Source organism: Piliocolobus tephrosceles, chromosome 9 (genome assembly GCF_002776525.5).
Source record: "Piliocolobus tephrosceles isolate RC106 chromosome 9, ASM277652v3, whole genome shotgun sequence".
Lineage (NCBI taxonomy): Eukaryota > Metazoa > Chordata > Mammalia > Primates > Cercopithecidae > Piliocolobus > Piliocolobus tephrosceles.
In genome coordinates this window covers 108,772,628-108,794,160 of record NC_045442.1, presented here as the reverse complement: position 1 = coordinate 108,794,160, position 21,533 = coordinate 108,772,628, and the positions used below count along the sequence as shown (strand labels likewise).

The window sequence follows — 21,533 nt, the reverse complement described above, 5'->3', positions numbered from 1 at the left end:
TCTAGGGCTATTACCGCACATACAAACCGTACCACACAATGTATCCTCATTCTCTAGCATCATGGGAGAAATAGAACTTTGAGGAAAGGGTTGGAGCAGAATCATAACCCTACTGATATCAATCTGTCGCTGAATAAGAGTAAAGAATCATATCCGATGATTTATACAGAATTCACACTCAAAATTCTCTTAATTTCCCAAAGTTTGTATGCACTGATGAAGTTGATAAATGGTGTTTTCTTTAAACCACAGAATCACGTGCACAGCAATTAGAGGACGTCTGCCTCCTTCCCCTCCAGCTCCTCCCTATCCTCACCCTTGGAGGGGAGGGGATCTTTGGGCATAACACTGCTCAGACGTGATGCTCCCATACCCACAACAGAGGAACTTGCTGCCTTTAAGATGCCCCATTCTGGCCGGGCATGGTGGCTCATGCATGTAATCCCAGCACTTTGGGAGGCAGGGGCAAGTAGATCACTTGAGGTCAGGAGTTCGAGACCGGCCTGGCCAACATGGTGAAACCCCGTCTCTACTAAAAATATAAAAATTAGACAGGCATGGTGGCAGGTGCCTGTAATCCTAGCTACTCAGGAGGCTGAGGCAGGAGAATCACTTGAACCCAGGAGGGAGAAGCTGCAGTGAGCCGAGATTGTACCACTGCACTCCAGCCTAGGTGGCAGAACGAGACTTTGTCTGAGAAAAAAAGAAAAAAGAAAAAAAAAAGACACCCCATTCTGATGAATGTGGAGATAAGGGAAACAGGACCTGCTGATGACTCAAGCAGGGCCAAGATGCAGCTAAGGCCCCGGGGTGAGGGGTGGAGAGGGCAGAGGCAGGAAGGGGTGAGGGAGGGAGACTTCCATGAGCACCCACGGTCTAGATGTGGCTACAAGGCAATCCTTCCCCACTGGCAAAAGGACATCATCAACACAGTTGTCCCTTTCTGCGATGGTAATGTCTCGCTTTACAGACTCGACAGGTGCACTGCTCTAATGGCCCGGGAGGCTCCTCTGTAGAATGGATGAGTCTGCCAACTCCTGTCTGCAGCCACTTTGAAGTCCCAAGGCAGATGAGGCTGCAAATGGACCAAACACTGAACAACGTTGGCCATCCCTGTGTGGCTCAGAAATTAAGAGCACACACCAGATAAGTGGGCTTGTTCTCCTGTGAGAGCACAGGCAGCATGTACACAATAATGAAGAGTGTTCCTTTGAGCAGTTCCTCGAATAGGGCTTTTCCCCTGAGGCATTCCTCCTGGTGGCACAATGTTCACCTGTCATTTCCACCTGTCTGACTCTGCAGGTCACCTGTAGCTAAGCCCTCTGCTCACATCAAACAGCAGCTCTGCCTGGCACCTGAAGCGGAGGCTTCTAGATGCCTGTGATGTAGCCACGGCACTGAGCTTCCATCTGCACAGGTGCTGAAAATCTACTCTCAAACTTTATAAAAGTGAACCTGATTGTCACCAATTCTTCTTAAACTTGCCACATGTAGCTAAGTCAATCACACTTATCCTTGGGGTCAGCTTTCCTATTCTCAGTGTTAAATTCACTACGTTACCTACACTTGCATTTTACAATATTGTTTTTGCCCAGCTACTTGGGAGGCTGAGGCAGGAGGGGTGCTTCAGCTCAGGAGTTCGAGACGAGCCAGGGCAACACAGGGAGATCCTATCTCTAAAAAAAAAAAAAAAAATTAAAATACTCCTTTTATTAAGTACTGTTCACTTCTGCACTGTCAGAGCTGGGCACCTCTTGTCACTTCCCTTCATTACTTACCTCATAATAGCTTCTGCTAATTCTACGAGTGCTCTCAGAGACCTTCCTATATGATGGCTTTATTTTTTAATTTTTTTCATCTGTAACATGCATTTCCAACACTAACAGTTTTCACTTTTTTCTGTCCTTTTTTAAAGAACAATTTGCTTACAGCTGGGCATGGTGGCTCATGCTTGTAATCCCAGCACTTTGGGAGGTCGAGGCAGGAGGATCGCTTGAGTCCAGGAGTTTGAGACCAGCCTAGGCAACATGGCAAAACCCCATCTCTACAAAAAAAACAAAAGAAATGAGCCAGGTGTGGTGGCACATGCCTGTATTCCCAGCTACTTGGGAGGCTGAGGCAGGAGGATCACTTGAGGCTGGGAGGCTGAGAGTGCAGGGAACCGTGTTTGCACCACTATACTCCAGCCTGGGCTACAGAGCAAGACCCTGTCTCCAAAAAAAAAAAAAAAAAAAACACTACTTATAAATGATGTCATCAACAAAGGTAAAGTTTCTCCCTTCCTAATTCTCCCTCAGAACTTTTTCCTGTACTACTGTGGGCTTGTTAGAAATGTAATGCAACGATAAATTAGAGTCGTGGAATTAGGCTTTCAAAAACATAAAAACGTAACAGCCACCAGACCTAGGTTTCCTTTGCTCTTAGGCACTCACCGAGAATAACAAGGGTTATGAAGCCCCGATTTGTTGCTCTTCTCATGGAGAATGAAATGCCATTAAGAGATTCACAGCTGACTGAAGGTTGCAGCAGAGAGGGTTCTAAGTGATGTACTGCAACAGATAAATATTTATAACTCCGCATGATAGTGTGAACCTGGGCTCTGGCTTTTGGGAATTGCTGTTACTATCGTGTTTCACTCATTTTTTAAAAAAGCTTGAAGTGACAATTTAATATAGCATCAAATTAGTACTTCAATGTAAAGTCTTGTTTCATTTAATGTTTTTGAAAGGTTAAATTATCTGTAATCCTTATTGTACCACGGGCTATGTTTATAGATTATTCCTACAACATACTTCACATGAAAGAAAATGAAAGGGAAAGGAAGGGAAGGAAAATGAAGGGAAGGGAAGAAAAGAAAGAAGTCTAGGCAGCCTGAAATTATGGATTGCTCTGGTGTACAATGGCCAAATAAGTAAACAAATGACACAACTTTCTTTGAGTGGATGTCTTGGTATATTCGGGGATAATGGTCTGTAAGCGTCAGTTAATATAATTTATTTTGATTTCAAATCGTCTTGAAGTAAAAAAAAAAAAAAAAAAAAAGGATGACTACATTTAAGCAAATGTAACAATATAACAAATAAAACTTTACTGCTTTTCTTAATTAAGCTTGATAAAAATCAAGCTTAAAAGGAACAAGCATTCTTCTGTAGTATTTATACAAATTCTTCGTACTGAGATACGCAGAAATGCCTAAGTGCACACATGGATGTGCCTAATTCAATTAGTGACACACCATAATAAAGACCCATAAATAACATCATCATTAAAAATGAAATAACTCTGTAAAAAATACAATAAAGTGCGTTATTATATGTACATATGCCATTTGTTACAAAGAGCACAGAATGGCTGCTGCACACATGACCGCTGGCAGGGAGCTTTGACAAGCCCAAGGCCTCTCGGACAGCCCCATCCCAGACAGGAAGCTTAGCTGGTATCAAAGGCAGGAAGGTTCCAGAATGGCCCCTGTACCCCACACACAATTGGGAGCTGGGGCCTGAGCGGTCTATGCCTGGGGCTGGGGGTGCTGAGCATTTGAGCAGGTGCACCCGAGAGGTGTGCCCAGGGAGCATGTGAGGAGCTGGGATCCAAGCCAAAGTGTTGGAGGTGCTAGACAGAGCCTGTCAGGAGCACATGGGTGCAGGGACACTGAGGATATCAGCATGGTGGGGGAGTGGGCCCAGGGGCTCCCACTCCTAGCAAAACCCTTGAAGGGTGCAGACAGAGTCCAGGGCTGGGAATCCCCACCCTCCTTTTTTGCAGAAACAAAACTCTCTGAAAAAGAGCCTCCCTAAATTAGGGGCAGAGGCCTTCCCAAGCATTGCAGAGGTGAAGATGAAGCTATGAGCTCAGCAAGACTCTCAGACACTAAAGAAAGCAAGTGTAGCCACAGAGATGGGATGCCGATTCCCTCCAGGGAAGGCCGTGCTGCCCAGCTAAGGGTGTGCAGCCCGCAGAAGGCCTGCAAGGGCAGCTCCTTCTAGGTCTGCCTTCTGAGGGCAGCCTGTCATTTTGGCCCAACACAGGAGCCTCTAGTGCCCCGCCAGGTTAGCCGAGGCTTGACTGGGCCAGTAAGGCAGTCTGACTTCTCCCTCTGCCCAATCTCACTTCTTTCCTCTTCCCTACACAAATTTGATCCTGATCAACATCTTGACCCCAAACTGTGTCAGGATCTGGTTGGGTAAGTCACTGTGTGTGAGAGTTGGCAGACTGAGACGACAAATTCAGGACCCCAGGAATTACAGAGGTGGGGACTCTCAGGAGTAGGTTTTGAACAGTTATGCACAAAACATCTAAAGAAACAGAGGATGCAATTTCACAGATGAGCATGAAACAATAAACCACCAGGAATGAACTGTCAGATTTTGAAAAATCTTCTGGAAAACTACTAGAATAAAAAAGATAATTGTTAAAATAAAAAAAAAAAGTATTAGAACAGCTGAAGAGAGACTTAGGACTGGATGATATACTTTGAAGAATTTACCCAGAATTGGGCAGAGATGTTTGGACATGGAAAATGGGAAAGAAAAGTTAAAGATGGGGAAGCCAGGATGAGCACATTAAAGATATACTTGTTGGAGAAACAGAAGGAGAGAGGTGAGGCTGAAAGAGAAAAGGACTGCAGAACTTCCAGGCCCTGGGGAAGAAGTGCTGCAGGAAAAGCTTGCTGGGGAGTGAGCTGGGCAGCTCCCGGAGAAACTAGGAGCAAATGGCTGAGGACGTTGGGAACAGAGGGCTACAAACGCCCCCATCAGCAAGCTTCGGGGCACTCCCAAGATGACAAATACTTTCCCCCGTTTCTAAAAGAGAAGCAAGACGTGTCCGCAGCTTCCAACGGCAGCAGAGGGTCTATTGGGAGCTTGTGTTTAGTCTCATAATCTGATACTTACACAGCACTGAGAATATCCAAGTAGATATTGGATATCCAAGGAGGCCCCTCCAGACCCATCCAGTCAGAGCCCTGATGAAAGTCTAAGAAGCACTGATGCAATGTAGAACCTTTTCTCTTTTGGTGCTACAACCCTCTCCACTCTTTTTTGCTTTTAGCTTTTATGGTCCCTATTTTCTCAGCTTTGCTCTACTGAAGCCTGATCTTTTGAGTAGTAACACCAACGTCTCTGACCTTCAGGAAAGGATAAGAAGATTTACTGTCAGGAGATTTCAAAGAAGTCACATGCTCACCCTAAAATCCTTGAAATTTGAGGTGCTAATTAGCTTATTTAACAGGGAGTTCAGATTTGGAGGCAAAACTTCTGGATTAAACTAAAGGTATTAATTGTTTCCCCAAATAAAAGGATAAGAAAGGAATTTAAGTCATTTTTAACAATTTTACCCATTTATCGATTTAGTCACTTTGAAATAAAAAAGTAAATTAAAATGCTGCATTTCAAAAGCTATTAAAATAATCAATAATATTTTCATAAGTTATTTCTTGATCACCTACATTGCAACTTCCCTCGGGTTACATTGTAAGTCCTATACAACTTCTGGGAGGTATGTTACTGACAATGCCTCTCAAATTTTTTTTTTTTTTTGAGACAGAATCTCACCCAGGCCAGAATGCAGTGATGCCATCTTGGCTCACTGCAACCTCTGCCTCCCAAGTTCAAGGGATTCTCATGCCTCAGCCTCCTGAGCAGCTTGGACTAGAGGCATACACCACCAACCCCAGCTAATTTTTTGTAGTTTTAGTAGAGACTGGATTTCACTGTGTTGGTTAGGCTGGTCTTGAACTCCTGGCCTCAAGTGATCTATCCACCTCGGCCTCCCAAAGTACTGGGGTTACAGGCATGAGCCACTGTGTCCAGTCAATACTTTTACATTTTAATTCAAGTTGAAGCTACATGATACCAAAGCTCCCAATGAATTCAGATCAGTGGGGGGAAAAAATCAGTCAATTTAAGACAAAAGGATATTCAAGTGGGTTCTTTGCTATTTTTTTCCCCTTTTTGAATGTTCTAACATTGTTTAGCTAATCAGCTGGTAATCATCATTAATAGGACCTGAGTTTCTTATAGCCTAACAGAAATGTGAAAAGGGTATTTACAGTGAAACATTACTTTCCCAACTACAAGTAAGAGAAAATAAAATGAAGTAAATGAAATTTATGAAAGTTTGCTGTGCTTAATGTGAATTCTCCATTGGTCTGAGAGATGATGCTTTCCTTTCTTTGCACAGAGTGAAAACTACGGTACAATCTGGGCAGGAAATAAAGAACAGAGCAAGATACTGGAACTTGGGGGAAAATTCTAACTCCTTACGGCTGAAATCTTCATAATTCTGCATCAGTACCACAGCCTACCAGAAACCAGGCCCCCTAGTGGATTAAAACAGTTAAGGACTGAATGCCACATTAGAATGATTTCAACACGGAGGTGTAGGAAATTAAATACAAGAATGGTATTTAATAAAAAATCTTATTCAGTCACTCATTTAGTACTTCTTTTTCTTTCTTTTTTTTTTTTGAAACAGAGTCTCACTCTGTTGCCCAGGCTGGAGTGCAGTGGCGCAATCTCGGCTCACCGCAATCTCCACCTCCTCGATTCAAGTGACTTTCATGCCTCAGCCTCCTGAGTAGCTAGGACAACAGGCACACGCCACCACACCTGGCTAATGTTTTTGTATTTTTAGTAGAGATGAGGTTTTACCATGTTGGTCAGGCTGGTCTTGAACTCCTGACCTCAGGTGATTCACCCACCTCGGCCTCCCAAAGTGCTGGGATTACAGATGTGAGCCACTGCGCCTGGCCCATTTAGCACTTCTTATATACCGGACACTGCTCTGAGCATGTTATAAATATGAATTCACCCAATTAGCACAACACCCAAATGAAGGGAGTACTATTATCCAAATATTATAGACCAAGAGGTATCAAGAGTGTAGGTAACTTGCCCAAGGTCATGCCATTGGCCAGGGGCATGGCTGGGACCAGAAGGTGGCTGGCTGGCTCCAAGTCCTTGCTCTTGAACCACCTGCCACACCAAATTGCTGGGAAGGTCAGTGTGTCAGAAAATTAATCCCAGGAAGAATTTACTCAAACATTCAAATAACTAGCAATGTTGTACTTCTCCAGAGGCTGGCCTTGGGGCAATTTTAACCCTCCAGAATATAATTGCAACTGTGGCTGCATTTCATTAAAACAAAAAACAACAAAGGAAAAGAAAAAAAAAAAGGCTGTTGGGTAACCAAAGTTGTCAGAAAGTCCACGCAATTCATTCCATGGGAGAAACCCTCTATGAGAGCCTCTCATCAACTCATATGCAATTGAATAATCTGCATTCCTTGTCTAGATTTGGAAGGTTCAGAAGCCCAGAGAATTCCAAGGTAGGAGCAACAACAAGCAAGAAGAAACAGAAGAACTGACGATCACTACTGAAGCAGGAGACAGAAAGTTTCTTAGATACAAACCCTAAAAGTACTCTAGGTCCACATAAAGTAGGAATGAAGGCCTGACATATACCTCAAATACCTCTGAGCATCTCAAACCACAGGGAGAGAAATGCAAAGCTTGACAGGCCTCCCTGGGTTTACCAATGAGAGGCCTGTGTCCGGTCACACGGAATCACACGAGGCCATGCCAGACTGAGCCCACACCCAGTAATATTCATCAAAATCTTGTCTGGAAGTGGCATACAAGAACAGCCTGAAGAACATTCAAATAGAAGCCAGGCTGGCAGAGGGCTAGGCAGCCGGTGTGCATTGTGGCCTTTCTCTGTAGAACAGCCTTTACTAAATGTAAAGTACACGTTGGTGTGGCCTTTGCTAACTGCTGCGGGTGTGATGTTTGACTCGGCAGACCGGATCTTCCTTCATGAACACCTGCCACCCTGAGCAGGGTCCCAGCCCTGCCCTCCGTGAGCCTAGCAGGGGTCACCCTGAATAGATCAGTATCAAATAAACTGTGTGAATGATGAACCTTTTATGAGGTTTCTGTGGCATTCTCTGATTACGGAATTAACACAGTTACTCTTCACTGCTGCTGTAGTTTTAAAAACCTCTTCTATGTGAGATTTTGTTGAGATGTATACAAGTGGCATGTTCATCTTCAATGGTCAACATCTGTGTCACCCACACATTTCCTTGTCCTTCATTTGTTTTTGTTTAAATGTAATTTAAAAGTGGACAAATGAGCAAAACCAGAAACAAAAACAAATGGTGCTGCAACCATGGCTATATTTACACATGGCCTATATTGATAATTAGCAGCCTATATGGATCATTTTTTTTTTTTAAGTTCTCTGACATTCTTGTATGTTTCTCAGCCTGTGGCAAGGATGTTGTTTTATCAGGTCAGGTATCTTGTGTCTGCTCTGTGGGGAACTTCTCAGAGTCGACTCTGCTGGATCTTAGTACCAAGACCACTTACATTTCTCCCTGGCAACAGACTCAAAGTATCAAGCATGCTGGTTATCTTGGCATGAATGTCTATGCTCATTCCAGGCTCCATTTTGTGCCTTTATCTTTCTGCCTCTTCCTTTTCTTTTTTTCATTTATTCTAGCCTGTATTTCCAGCTTCTTTGAAGGCCACCTTAAATCTTTTCTAGAATAAGGTCAAGAGTGAATACATGAATAAATGAATGAATGAATGAAATGCAGGTGCAGAAGCTGAGTTCAGAGATCATCCAAGAGGCAGTTCCTAACAGGTGAGGATCTATGTCTCCTGACTTCAACTTAGTGCCCTCTAAATAATTTACATTAATAATGTGATTCTCAATCATTAAGACCCTACAAATTATATTTAAAATATTCTGTTTATAAAAAGAAAAAATATAGATGTTGGATAAAGGAGACTTTTCTGAATAAAGAACACACCAAGAAGATAACAATTTTGTAGCAGTGGGACAAAAGGAAGTCTTTACACTGTTAAAGCCCCTGGGAGGTGACTTATTTTGATCCCACACTTATTTTAACACTGGGGATGTGTCAAATCCCTATGTTAGGTTACAATAACTACCCCAGAGAAAACATTACAAATTGTGATTTTTGTAAAGTCAAAGGATGCTAAACTCAAAGTTGTCATCAAGAAGTTGATACTTCAATTGTGTGTCACATTTTATTAGCATGGTATCCTAGCCATTTATCAGAACAATATGTTCTCATCAGTCATGAGACATCACTTTGCTTTGACTGTTCCGAGACAACTGAAAGAAAGTATAAAAAGAATGCATAAGTACAACATCAATTTCCAGAGGAGAAAAAATGAAAAAGTAGACTGTTTAAAAGGTGAAGATGCAACCTATAATTCAATTCATTTAGATAACAGAGCCTCAATGTCTTCCCCCTCACAGGTACCGTCCTGACACTTTAAAATTTCCTTTAGAATAAGGGGGCCGGGCGCGGTGGCTCAAGCCTGTAATCCCAGCACTTTGGGAGGCCGAGACGGGTGGATCACGAGGTCAGGAGTTCGAGACCATCCTGGCTAACCCGGTGAAACCCCGTCTCTACTAAAAAATACAAAAAAAGCTAGCCAGGCGAGGTGGCTGGCGCCTGTAGTCCCAGCTACTCGGGAGGCTGAGGCAGGAGAATGGCGTAAACCCGGGAGGCGGAGCTTGCAGTGAGCTGAGATCCGGCCACTGCACTCCAGCCTGGGCGACAGAGCGAGACTCGGTCTCAAAAAAAAAAAAAAAAAAAAATAGAATAAGAGGCAGTAACATAAGCAGTGTAGAACAAATTTCAAAAGGAAGAGATATTATAAAAGATTTATTAGATACTAAATGAATTTAGAGACTGACTGATTTTAGAAAACAAACTAGAGGCAGTACCACATTTCAAAAAACAGAATATAGCTCAAAGACCTTTATAGACTTCACTGCAAGCAAAACGTAATTGATCATACTTGCAAAGATTGGAAGAATAAGCAACTGCCAAGAAAGAATCTATGATATTAGAGCATAATGCATGACCCCAAAGTAAGGCTTTGGAAGGGATGTTTAAACAGACATCTAGGAACTCACAAGTCCAGGCCAGTGCTGCCTTCAAAGCAGATGCTTAATAAGTGTGATTGTTTACACTCGAGAATCCTTTTATTAATATAGTCAGGGCCTGCGGCACTTTATTTTGAATACCCTTTGTGACAGCCAATTTTTTACCTTTGGGGAATTGGGAGCTGTTTAAATTAAAAACACAGTGTGATTCTGCTATGAATGGAAAGTTTGTGTCCCCCAAAATGCTTATGTTGAAACCCTAATCCCCAAGTGATGGTATTAGGAGGTGGGGCCTTTAAGAGGTAATTAGGTCATGAGGTTAGAGCCCTCATTATGGGATCAGTGCCCTTATTAGAAGTGACAGAAGAGGGCTTTTGATCCTGCCCCCATCACCCTACTCCTGCCAACACAGGTGAGGATACAGTGAGAAGCTGGCTGTCGGCAAACCAGGAAGAACCCGACCATACTGGCACCCTGATCTCAGACTTCAATCTCCATAACTGTAAGAAATAAATTTCTGTCATTTAAGCCACCCAGTCTACGCTATTTTTATGACAGCTCAAGCTGACTAAGATCCTAAAAGCATCAACGTGTGTGTTTTAAACACCAGTTCTGAAGATGATTCCTGGGATGTTGCAACAGCAGACATGTTCATATCATATGACTACAATTTCTCAAAGTGACTTAGTCGTTATGTCATTTTTATACCATAGATGTTATCTTGATAATATTGATGCTATGGCCACCACCATACACTGAGTATCTAGTGTGTGACAGACACTGTGCTAAGTACTTGACATGCATTTTCCTATTTAATCTTTAGAATCTGTATTAGGTGTTATTATTATCCTGACTGTATAAACAAAGAAACTGTGGCTTCAAAATCCAGGCAGGGTGTGGAGGCTCACACCTGTAACCTCAGCACTTCAGGAGGCCAAGATGGGAGAAATGCTTGAGCCCAAGAGTTCAAGACCAGCTTGGGCAACATAGCAAAACTCCACCTCTACAAAAACACAATTTAAAAAACTTAGCCAGGCATGGTGGTGCACACCTGTGGTCCCAGCTACTTGGGAGGCCGGGGTGGGAGGACTGCTCGAGCCCAGGAGGTTGAGGCTGCAGTGAGCTGTGAGCACGCCACTGCACTTCAACCTGGCAGCAGAGCAAGACCCCATCTCTAAAAAAACAACCAAGTCCAGAAGTCACACGGTTAGTAAGTGACAAGGCTGGGATTTGAGCCCAGGATTGTCCAACGCTGGACTTCATGCTCTTATACTCCATGGTGAAGGAGGCCTCTCACAGTGCGGGCTGGGCCTTGGGATCATGTGCTTTACCAGGGAGGCTTGTGCTGAAATTTACTCCATGAGAGACAGATTGCTGCTTCCAAGGATGGTTGATTTTACCTCTAGTGATTACAATGGAATTATGCGCGGGGATGAAAAGCGGGCAAGAAGCAGACCAACACTCACCTTCTAAAATCAGAGAGCTTGCTACGTAGCAGATTGGAATGGGGTGGGCCCTGCTGTGGCCAGGACAGAAGAACCACTGCCAGCAAAACGGGATTTGGAGGTGTAAATGGATACAAACTCAGAGGTCAACACTCAATCTCTGGCACAGGCAAAAACTTCTGCCAAGTTGCCAAATCTTAAGCTGAATGATTTCAAAATCAGAGCAGTGATAACTCAATCTATTATATAAGAGTATTTAGGTTAAAAGTGTTATATAAATAATGAATGACCTTTATAGCATAAGCATGCCTAAACGTTAACTGTCAGGAATCTGGCCACTGTAATTTTAGAACATCGGGTTAGAGATTTTTATGTGAAATGTGTTCTTCTTGTTCTCTAACTATATATTTAAATATTTGGCCTCGGTGAGAAATTGCTATGCATATTAACCTTCTTGGAGTTTCAATTAAATATCAAGAAAAATTACCTGGTGGTATTTCTTCAGGATGTTGTGCATTTCGGCCACGTCTTCACTGGTAATGGTCTTGATGATGTATCTTTTGTCGTAGGAAGTGTGAAAACGAGCTCCACTGCGGGCCTGGGAGTCGTTGGGGAGGGGTGCACTCCTGGTCAGGGAATTCTTCCCGGGTGGGGTAAGAGGGGAAGGAAGGGGGGAAGATAACGAGTTAAAGGTATGGCTTTCTGATTCCCAGAGAATTTGTCATCACTGGAAGTTTTCAAAAACATTTGTGTCTGGGATAAACTGATAAGTAGGATGACATTTTTACATGCATCATAACTCACACTGCAAGCCTTTCAGATGAAATGAAAACAGCTTGAATTGTACTATGATTCTAACATCCTTAAAGCAGGCTAATGTCTACAATTACAATCAAAGTAACTTTAATCACTTAGTTCTTTTCAGAGTTGGACAAGATCTCAAAGTTTTCTTCTGAATAAAATTAGGTTCCAGTCATAAAAGAAAATTTTACAGTCACTGAGCATTTCCTTACATGACAGGTATCATGCCAAGCATTTTGCACAGATAATTTCCCCCAATTCTGATAACATTCCCATGCAATTGTTACGATTGCTATCATCATCACTTTACAGATGAGGAGATGGGGATAAGAGAGGCTTAGTATCTGGGCAAAGGGCACATAGCTAGCAAGGGAAGAGCTAGAATTCTGACTCCAGTGTGGCTGGCTCAGAACCCAAACTCTCAACTAGTAAACTACTCAACTAGTAAAGTACTTAACTTGCAGACTATGCTACCTGTGTGCCCCAGGAGGAGAAGGCAGGAGCCTGGGAGAGTGTCTTCTAAAACAGCTCCTCCTTAGGCAATTTGAATTCGGTCCATCCTCCACTCCCTACCACCATTTTTGAGAACTACTGATATCCTGGAGGGTGGACATGTAGGGGCTCTGAGTAGGGGCCCTTCTGACATCATTCACTCTAAGATCTGGTTCATGCTAGTGACACTGGCTAGGCAGGTCTACCCTTCTCCTCCCATGTGACTTCTGTTCAGATGTCCTCTTTCTTACATCCTCCAAGAAGCCTCCTCCTTGTCCCAATCTCCTGACAATGGCTGTCCAGGCCATGGGGTCTAGCAAACCCCACACATGGTTAGTAAGTGACAAGGCTGGGATTTGAGCCCAGGATTGTCCAACGCTGGACTTCATGCTCTTATACTCCATGGTGAAGGAGGCCTCTCACAGTGCGGGCTGGGCCTAGGGACGGCCTGTGTGGGATTCAAAGGCAAACAAGCTTTCTCCTTTTAACTTCCTTTCTAGAGTGGGCAGTCAAAGGCCTCAGTGGCCAAATGCTGTCAGGTTAAGGGTACATGGATATCTTCTGAGAGGCAGGTGGTAGTTAGCTTTGCCCATGGATTTGCAAAAGAAAGAGTGCCTTTCTGTCTAGTATATTCCAGTCTCTTTATCCTTTCCTTCTTTTCTAGATGAAATCAATAGGACTGAACCACTTGAGGTAGAATCAGATTGCAGCAGTGCAGGGGTTCATGCAGGCCCTACCTATGCCTGAAGAGAAAAGTGGCCCACGAGCAAATCTTCATCTTCCAGGATTCTCACCTCACCACCCTGGCATCCCCTGCAGTGGATCACACATTCTGCAATAGCACACCTTGACCTGAAGGCAAGCAGGCACACCTGCCAGATGCAGAGTCAAGGCCACCAAGTAACTGAATCTGCTTTCCTTAGCTTATTAGAAAACTTGAGAGAAGGAAAAAAAATCTACATAATCCCCAATGACTTTAAATAGCAAGACTTGGCAGTGTTCAATTATTCTTAAGACAACTGAAATTTATTAGATAGCCTGAGAATGATAAAAATGACTTTCAGGATGAAAATGGCTATATTAACAAGAGTTCCATTCTTAATTACAGTGTTTTTTTCCCTAAAACATGAACAAGATCTCCTTTATACTACTTCCCACTTAGAACAAAAAGGAAGAGAATCAAAGCGAATTTCCCCTGGTGGGGTTTTAAATGCTAGCCCCCCAAAAGCAATTCTTGCTCTTTGTTAATGGTCTTACTTTTTTTCTTGCAATCACTAATTTGCAAAAGGGTATTTCTTCCAAATAAAACAAGAACTCTAGGAACTGTAAGATTGCAAATTATCTTCAGGCATAAAATCAAAGTGGGAACAATCAAGTTATGAAAGCCAGGTGGAGCAGACCAAGTGGAAAAGACCCTAAACTCTGTCAAACTGACAATACGTGTAAAGTAACTTTTGGGGGGATGCGGAATAGTAAAGGAGAACTGTATTCAGCACAGGATGGAATTCCAGCAGCCTCAGTTTCATAGATCGTTTCCTTTTATGCACACTAGATAGGACAGTATAACATTCTCTCATGGGCCAATGGGGTGAAATAAAATTGAAAGCTGCATAGTCAGTGCATCTCAAACTCAACAAGCAACTGAATCACCCAGGGATCATGTGAAAATGCAGATTCTGATCCAGCAGGTCAGGGGTGGGGCATTTTCAGAAGTAGATGCTGCTGCTGGAGTGGGTCTGCAGACCACACATGAAAACCAAGGTCTACAGAACAGTGTTTATGCTGTGTTTTGCCGGCACGCAGCATGTACAGTTTAGTGTATTAAGTACGCTATAATTACAGACTTACCGGCACTCATGCCTTTCCCATTATATTCTCTACACCTCTAGTTCGATTAAAATGGGAAACTTTACAGTTCATAATAATTATTCATGGCATTTACTTTACTAATTAAAGAAGGGTTTAATAATACTATGTACAAGTACCAATACAATGTACGGGATTTATTTTTATTTTTATTTTTTGAGGCAGGGTCTCACTGTGTTGCCCAGGCCGGAGTACAGTGGTGCGATCTTGGCTCACTGCAGCCTTGATCTCCTGGACTCAAGTGATTCTCACGCCTCTGCCTCCTGAGTAGCTGGGATTACAGGCGTGTGACACCACGCCCAGCTAATTTTTGTATTTTTAGTAGAGACAGGGTTTTGCCATGCTGGCGAGGGTGATCTCGAACTCCTGGCCTCAAGTGATCTATCTGCCTGTCTTGGCCTCCCAAAGTGCTGGGATTACAGGGATGAGCCACCATGCTCAGCCCAATGTATGGGTTTATAAAGGGCTGGAAATGTAAAAGCAAATAATATAGGAATTCCTTAGCTCAGATACTACTCTTCCCCAGTTTTTTGCCTTTCTTTCAGTTTCAAAGGCATTGTTATAATAATATATGCAGACATTGGATTAGGATATCAGCCGTGTCTTCATCCTGGTATATACAATCTTAAAAATTCGAATCTTGATTCTGTCTCAAATCACCATTTTGATAATCACATGAGTAGCCCCAACTCACACTATCTGAATATGTTTAAGGTTCATGAATATCAAATAACCAATGAAGTTAGGAACACTATCAAAACACAGAATGTACCTTTCATATCACCATGAATATAAAAATACATAAATCAAATGTATTAAAAGCCTTATCTTATAAGCAGGAAATCAAAAGAGTTAGTGCAATTCTACACAAAACACCTGATCCTTGGAATGATTCTAAGGCCTGGAAAAATCCAACTCATTATTTCACATTTATTTTCACAATATTCCAGTGAGAGAGGAAAAGCCAGGTCCATTTTTCCCACCTGAAGATGAAGAAACTACTGTACAATGGAGCCAAGCAATATGCCTAAGATTCCTATCTAAAGTTTTCTCTGAACTAACCAAAAAGGGCGATTTACAAAGACAAGACTAAACTTCTGCCATTATAATCATAGACTTTTTGTAGTCTTTATAATAAAGTAAAATTGTTTATGTATTTTTACTATTACTATTTACTTTCTTGCCCTCTTCCAAGGCATGAAACAGACGTGTTTTTAAAAGCAGTACAGGCAGGGTACGGTGGCTCATGCCTGTAGTCTCAGCACTTTGGTGGCCGAGGTGGGTGGATCACTTGAGACCACAAGTTCGAGACCAGCCTGGGCAATATGGTGAAACCCCGTCTCCACTAAAAATACAAACATCAGCCAGGTGTGGTGGTGCATGTCTGTAATTCCAGCTACTCCGGAGGCTGAGGCAGGAGAATTGTTTGAACCTGGGAGGCAGAGATTGCAGTGAGCCGAGATCACACCACTGCACTCCAACCTAAGTGGTACAGTGAGCCTCTGTCTCAAAAAAATAAAAATAAAAATAAAAAATAAAGGCAGCACAGTGTAACGGTGAGGGCACTGGTTTGGGATCTAGAACATTCATCAGTTCTTGTAGATAGCATTTAGTTTCTTTGAGCCTCAGTTTCCGAGTCTATAAAGTGATAGAGAATAAGCCCGGGGAGAGAATGGGCTCAATTAGATCTCTACCTTGGATCTTTTATGACTCTAAAAATGGATTTACTCAGCTGGGTGCAGTGGTTCACACCTGTAATCCCAGCACTTTGGGAGGCCAAGGTAGGCAGATCACCTGAGGTCAGGAGTTTGAGACTCGCCTGACCAACATGGAGAAACCCCATCTCTACTAAAAATACAAAATTATCCAGGCATGGTGGCGCATGCCTATAATCCCCGCTACTCGGGAGGCTGAAGCAGGAGAATCACTTGAACCTGGGAGGCAGAGGCTGCGGTGAGCCGAGATCGTGCCATTGCACTCCAGCCTAGGCAACAAGAGCAAAACTCCGTCTCAAAAAAAAAAAAAAAAAAAAAAAAAAAAGGATTTACTCGAAGACATGACTCGTTGCTCTAGGAACTGCTGTAAAACATGGGCCTCAGCAGGTGACTCAGGACACCTGTCCCAAGAAAAAGAGTCCGATCAGAGGACAGTACAACCATCACCTCGGCAGGGGCCTAATGATGGTTTAGGACACCCAGGCCGAGGTGAAAGAGAAGATGCAGTGAAAATAACACTTCACAGATTCCAGATGTATTCAGGACAACATCAGCTAGAACGAGCACACGAGCTCAGGGGAGGAGGTCTTATATCTTCAACACAGTCACTGTGCTGCCTCAAAACAGTGTATCTACCGACACTGAGTAAGAAACTCCTCAGTGTGCTTTGTTTTGTTGCAAACGAAAAAGGAATCACAGCATGATGTTGGATGCTTGGACAAGCTGGGAGACCCTTGATGGAAACAGAGCTTGGGAGTGACCTTCAGGTGCCTTCAAAGGGTCCCTCCATGTTTAAATAAATCTCAAAGAGCATTAGAGTTGGAAGCAACCTTGGAGATGACTCCAAACTACTCAATATACAGATACAACAGACCCAGAGAGCAGAAATGACTTGCCCAACTCAGTTCTCCAACATCAGGTGGGCTGGTGTACACGGAGGGCCCTGCAGGGGCCCTACCCAGAGCCTCCATCTCCCCCTGCCATGCTGTTTCCTCACCTGGGCTCTAGAGTGTGGTGGGCACTATGAAGGGACAGTCGATTTTTCCATAGTGACAAACACCTTCTAATGCCAATTTAGAGTGTGAGCCAGCTGGCACAAAACCAAACCTGTCTTTAGGTTTTCGGTTTTGCCAAGTAAAGTGTGTAGAAAATATCATCAATAAAAGCCACAGTGCTAATGCAGTCCAGAGTCTGTTATTTACACTTTTATTAACATGTGTACAAAGCTATCTGGATTCATTCTAGGACTGTCCATTACTTTACATTAACTGAGTAGGAAGAGTAGGAGCTGTCTTCTCTCCAGGCAGGAGCTGAGACAGATGTGTTTGTGGAATAAGCCTTTGGGACAGAAAGACTGTGCTGCTGAGCCCTGGACCCAGAGTCAGGCACTCACATAGTGTAACACAGGGCTGAAGGAGGACCGGCACTTAGCATTTCTTATGAGTCCTGTTGACTGTGGTGACGATGTCAACCCTAAGAATTCTTCACATTTCTGACCATGTGGCACACTGCATCCTGTCTATTTAAATTAGTTTACGTGGTCTGAGAATTGTTGGAGGTTCTTGTTTTCCTCCTGTCACTGGTTTCTGCCTTTATAAGAAATGTCCCATCCACTTTTTCTGCTTAAAACTGCATGGATTTTCTTCACAAACAATGTCAAAGTCGAAAGGAGCAATCTTTTATACTGGGAGTGCTGAATTCTGGGTTACTTGACACTCTATATGCACTCTGTATATTACTAAGCTGGGGGGATTAAAAAAAAAAGAGAACAGGAAAAAAAGAAATTAGGATGAAATTTACAAGTTAAGACCAGCTCTACATGGAAAAAAGAAGGCCTAGCAGAAGGCACCATTTAGAAAAATTATTTGTCTTCTCAATCACCTAATTTAAAAGGACAAATCTGAGATGAAGCTGATCCTACCTAAGGCCTTAAAAACACCCTTTAGAGGGTTGGTTTAGTCCTGTTCATCTCCAAAGTAAAATACTCACTTTCTGGAACATTTACCCTTATCTACCTGTCTTCATGAGAAAGCAGCCAAATAAAATTACCCAATGAAATCCACCCAGGCTTTGGAGAGATCTACTCTCATTAAAAAACAAATTCCTTGTCATGGACACACTTGGAGAGTTATATGGTCTGCAATTTATTTAAATTCAAAATTGGGGGCTGGGCGCAGTGGCTTATGTCTGTAATCCTAGCACTTTGGGAGACTGAGGTGGGAGGATCACTTGAGGCCAGGAGTTTGGGACCAGCCTGGGCAACGTAGTAAGACTCTGTGTCTGCATAGTATTTAAAAATTAGCCGGATATGGTGGTGTGTGCCTGTAGTTCTAGCTACAAGGAAGGCTGAGGTTGGAGGATCACTTGAGCTGAGGAATTCAAGGCTGCAGTGAGCCATGACTGCACCACTGCACTCCAGTCTAGTTGATAGAGACTCTGTTAAAAAATAAAAACAAACAGACAAAATTGGGGATTCTGCACTTATCAGTCACTATCAAAAGTGATAATAAGTTATTTCCTAAAGGCTTCAATAATAACTTACATGTTAAAAGGATAATTTAAAATTTCACAAGAAAGTTTCAGATTGAAAATTCCCAGCCCACAAGGTCTTCCTTCTATTGCTGGCCCCTGCTCACTTCCCTGTGACCTCTCAAACCAGAGGTGGGCAAAGGACATAGATGACGACAAAACAGAATGGACCCAGGAAGCAGCCTGAGTGTTAGGGTGATCCATCTCAACAGCAATGGGCTGAAGTCAGGGCTTTGAGTCCTCCCTCCAACTCACCCTTCCCACATCCCTTACTCTGTTATCTGATTATCTGCAAAGAAAGACAGCTGGACTTAATGGTCTCTAAGCTTCCTGCTCATTCTTCTAATTATTATTCTGCTGTCAGTTTGTAGAGACTTAGGAAATGGACGATGATTTACTATTAGTTTATGGGAAAAAATCTAATAAACATGCACAAACTGCAAAAATTCACTTTCTTCATTGGCTATTCCTTTTCTTCTATATATTTGATAGTTTCATATTATAAATTATGAAATGATTTAAAGTCACCTGTTCTAAGTAAAAATACTGATACCATAACCCATCCCAAAAGAAGAACAGCCAAAATCAACTTTGGGAAAATCTGTCTCTTATTGAATAAATTAAACTGGTTTCAACCTTTTAGGAAAAAATGTCTCTTATTGAATAAATTAAGCTAGTTTCAAACTCTGAGCATCGTTGAGATATGACTCACATACCATACGACTCACCTATTTAAAGTATACAATTCAGTAGTTTTTAATGTTTTCACCAAATCATGCAGCCATGATCACAATCATTTTTAGAGCATTTTCATGACTCCAAAAACAAACGGTGAACCTATCTGCAATCACTCCCATTCCTTCCCCTATCTCCCAGCCTAGAGAGGCCTCTGATCTTTGTGTCTACATATCTGCCCATTCTGGACATTTCACACGGATGTAACCATACAGTACACAGGTGTTTGTGATTGGTCCCAACACTGATCTTGCAAGTGCCCTAGACACAGTCATCCACCATGAGGTGACGCACTGTGCCAGCCGCAGCCCCCGGGCTGTCTCTGGATGAGTGAGGTGACCTGGCAAGTGCTCTCTACTCAGGCCAGCACGCATACACAATTGCAGTGGACACATCACAGCCAATAAATGTTGCTTCTAAGTTTGTTCCTAACATAGTCAGGGAGCTAGAGAAAAACGAACAGTTGGACAAACATTCAAGTTCTAGGGCAAAGCTGTGTGGTGCAGGGCAGGTAAGAGTATGACCATTTACTTCATTTTTGCCTATTGTGCAACTTGGTGAATAAATGTACTTTTCCCATAGCCAAATACCTTTCCTATCTTACACTATCCTAGCTCAGACCTCAAAAGCTGTGTTTGAAGCTCTGGTGCTCAGTCCTCTCTACAGCAAATAAAGGAAGGTAATGAGAGATGAAGCTCCCTCTTTAATGCCTTTTTATAACTGGAAATTTATTGTCCTTTCCCTTAAGAAAAGGATTAATGATGCTGTCCTTTCCCCCTTCCTCTAAACGTCTGCGTTGAAGATGTTTATTTCCGCAGTCGGAGATCTAGGATTAGTGGAGCCCCCAGAAGGGGGAAGGAAACATAAATGTCAATTTAATTAGCTCATTCTTACTGCCAATCTTTTATCTCTCTCATAAAAGTGTCCTCATTTAATAACAGTTACTTTTCCCTGTATTTTTTCAACAACCAAGCATTTTGCATGTTTAATTCTCTTGAACTAATCACGTAAGTCTTGTATAATTTTTTTTTTCCATTTTGATAGTCGTTTGTATACATTCTGCTAAAAATCATGTATGAAAAGTCGTTATTTTTAGTTGAAGGAGGGGCCATTTAAACTTTGCCATGCTCAAATGTGTAAAGCCACCCTCGTATATGGGAACATGTCAATACCGTGCAGAAGAACTCACGTGATAGCCATCTCCTCATGGTGGCACAGTAATAGATTCAGAGACCTGACAGCTAGGGGGCCTCAGAGAGCACTGTGTCCCACTCCTCATGTTACGGATGAGGAAACTGAGACCCACCTGGGGTGAGTGAGTGTCTCACGGTCACAGCATCAGTCACTAAAGATCCAAGATTCAACCAGGCCTTTTAACTTCCTGGAAATATTCTTTTCCCCAACCTGGCTACCTGTTTCATGGACTTGAAACCTGGAAACCAATCACTGCCCTGCTGACAGCGCAGGATTACGATTACATGCCTCGAATCACACAGCCCAGGAGACAGGAGCAACTTGCCTGGAGAAGGCTGCTTTCTGGGTCTGCGGCTGACATACCTGAGTGAGCATAGATGGTCCTCTGACCTCGCCAGAGAGTTAAAGACCAACGTGTGAACTTGAACATCATCATCAAGGATTTATTAAATGCCTACTGTGTTCAAAGCCCTGTGTTAAGCTCTTGGGGGACTTCAAAGAAAGTCTAAGCTGTGATCTCAAGCAAAGAATAGCTTTCATTATAGAAGGGAGCAAGACACAGTGCAATTTAACACTTATCAATAATGAAACAACTTATCTGAAAAAAAAATATAAAAATGAAAGGCAATGACCAACAGAGAAAGCAGCAGAGTTGCAGAAACTTCACAGAGTGCCATGAGATCATCTTTTAAAATCTCAGGTTGCTGTTTGACGGTGATTAAAATATCAGGGACCTGTCCCCAAGGCTCACAGTAAACACAGCGTTTAACCTGGAGAGAAGCAGCCAGTGGCAAGGATGACTGGCTGTCAGATCTCTGTCAAAAGCCACA

General features: G+C 42.8%; 1 protein-coding gene across 3 annotated transcripts in view; it reads right to left on the bottom strand.

Moving 5' to 3' along the window:
• The window catches only part of PIP4K2A (phosphatidylinositol-5-phosphate 4-kinase type 2 alpha), a 180,703-nt gene that overhangs the window by 42,480 nt on the left and 116,690 nt on the right, over positions 1–21,533 (bottom strand). For 2 of the 3 annotated variants that reach the window (XM_023223267.2, XM_023223266.2), the window contains exon 4: positions 11,859–12,011. The exons of the other annotated variant lie outside the window; for it this stretch is intronic. In XM_023223267.2, the coding sequence (XP_023079035.1) occupies positions 11,859–12,011 (153 nt within the window). The remainder of the gene's footprint in view (positions 1–11,858; positions 12,012–21,533) is intronic. 3 annotated transcript variants of the gene reach the window in all.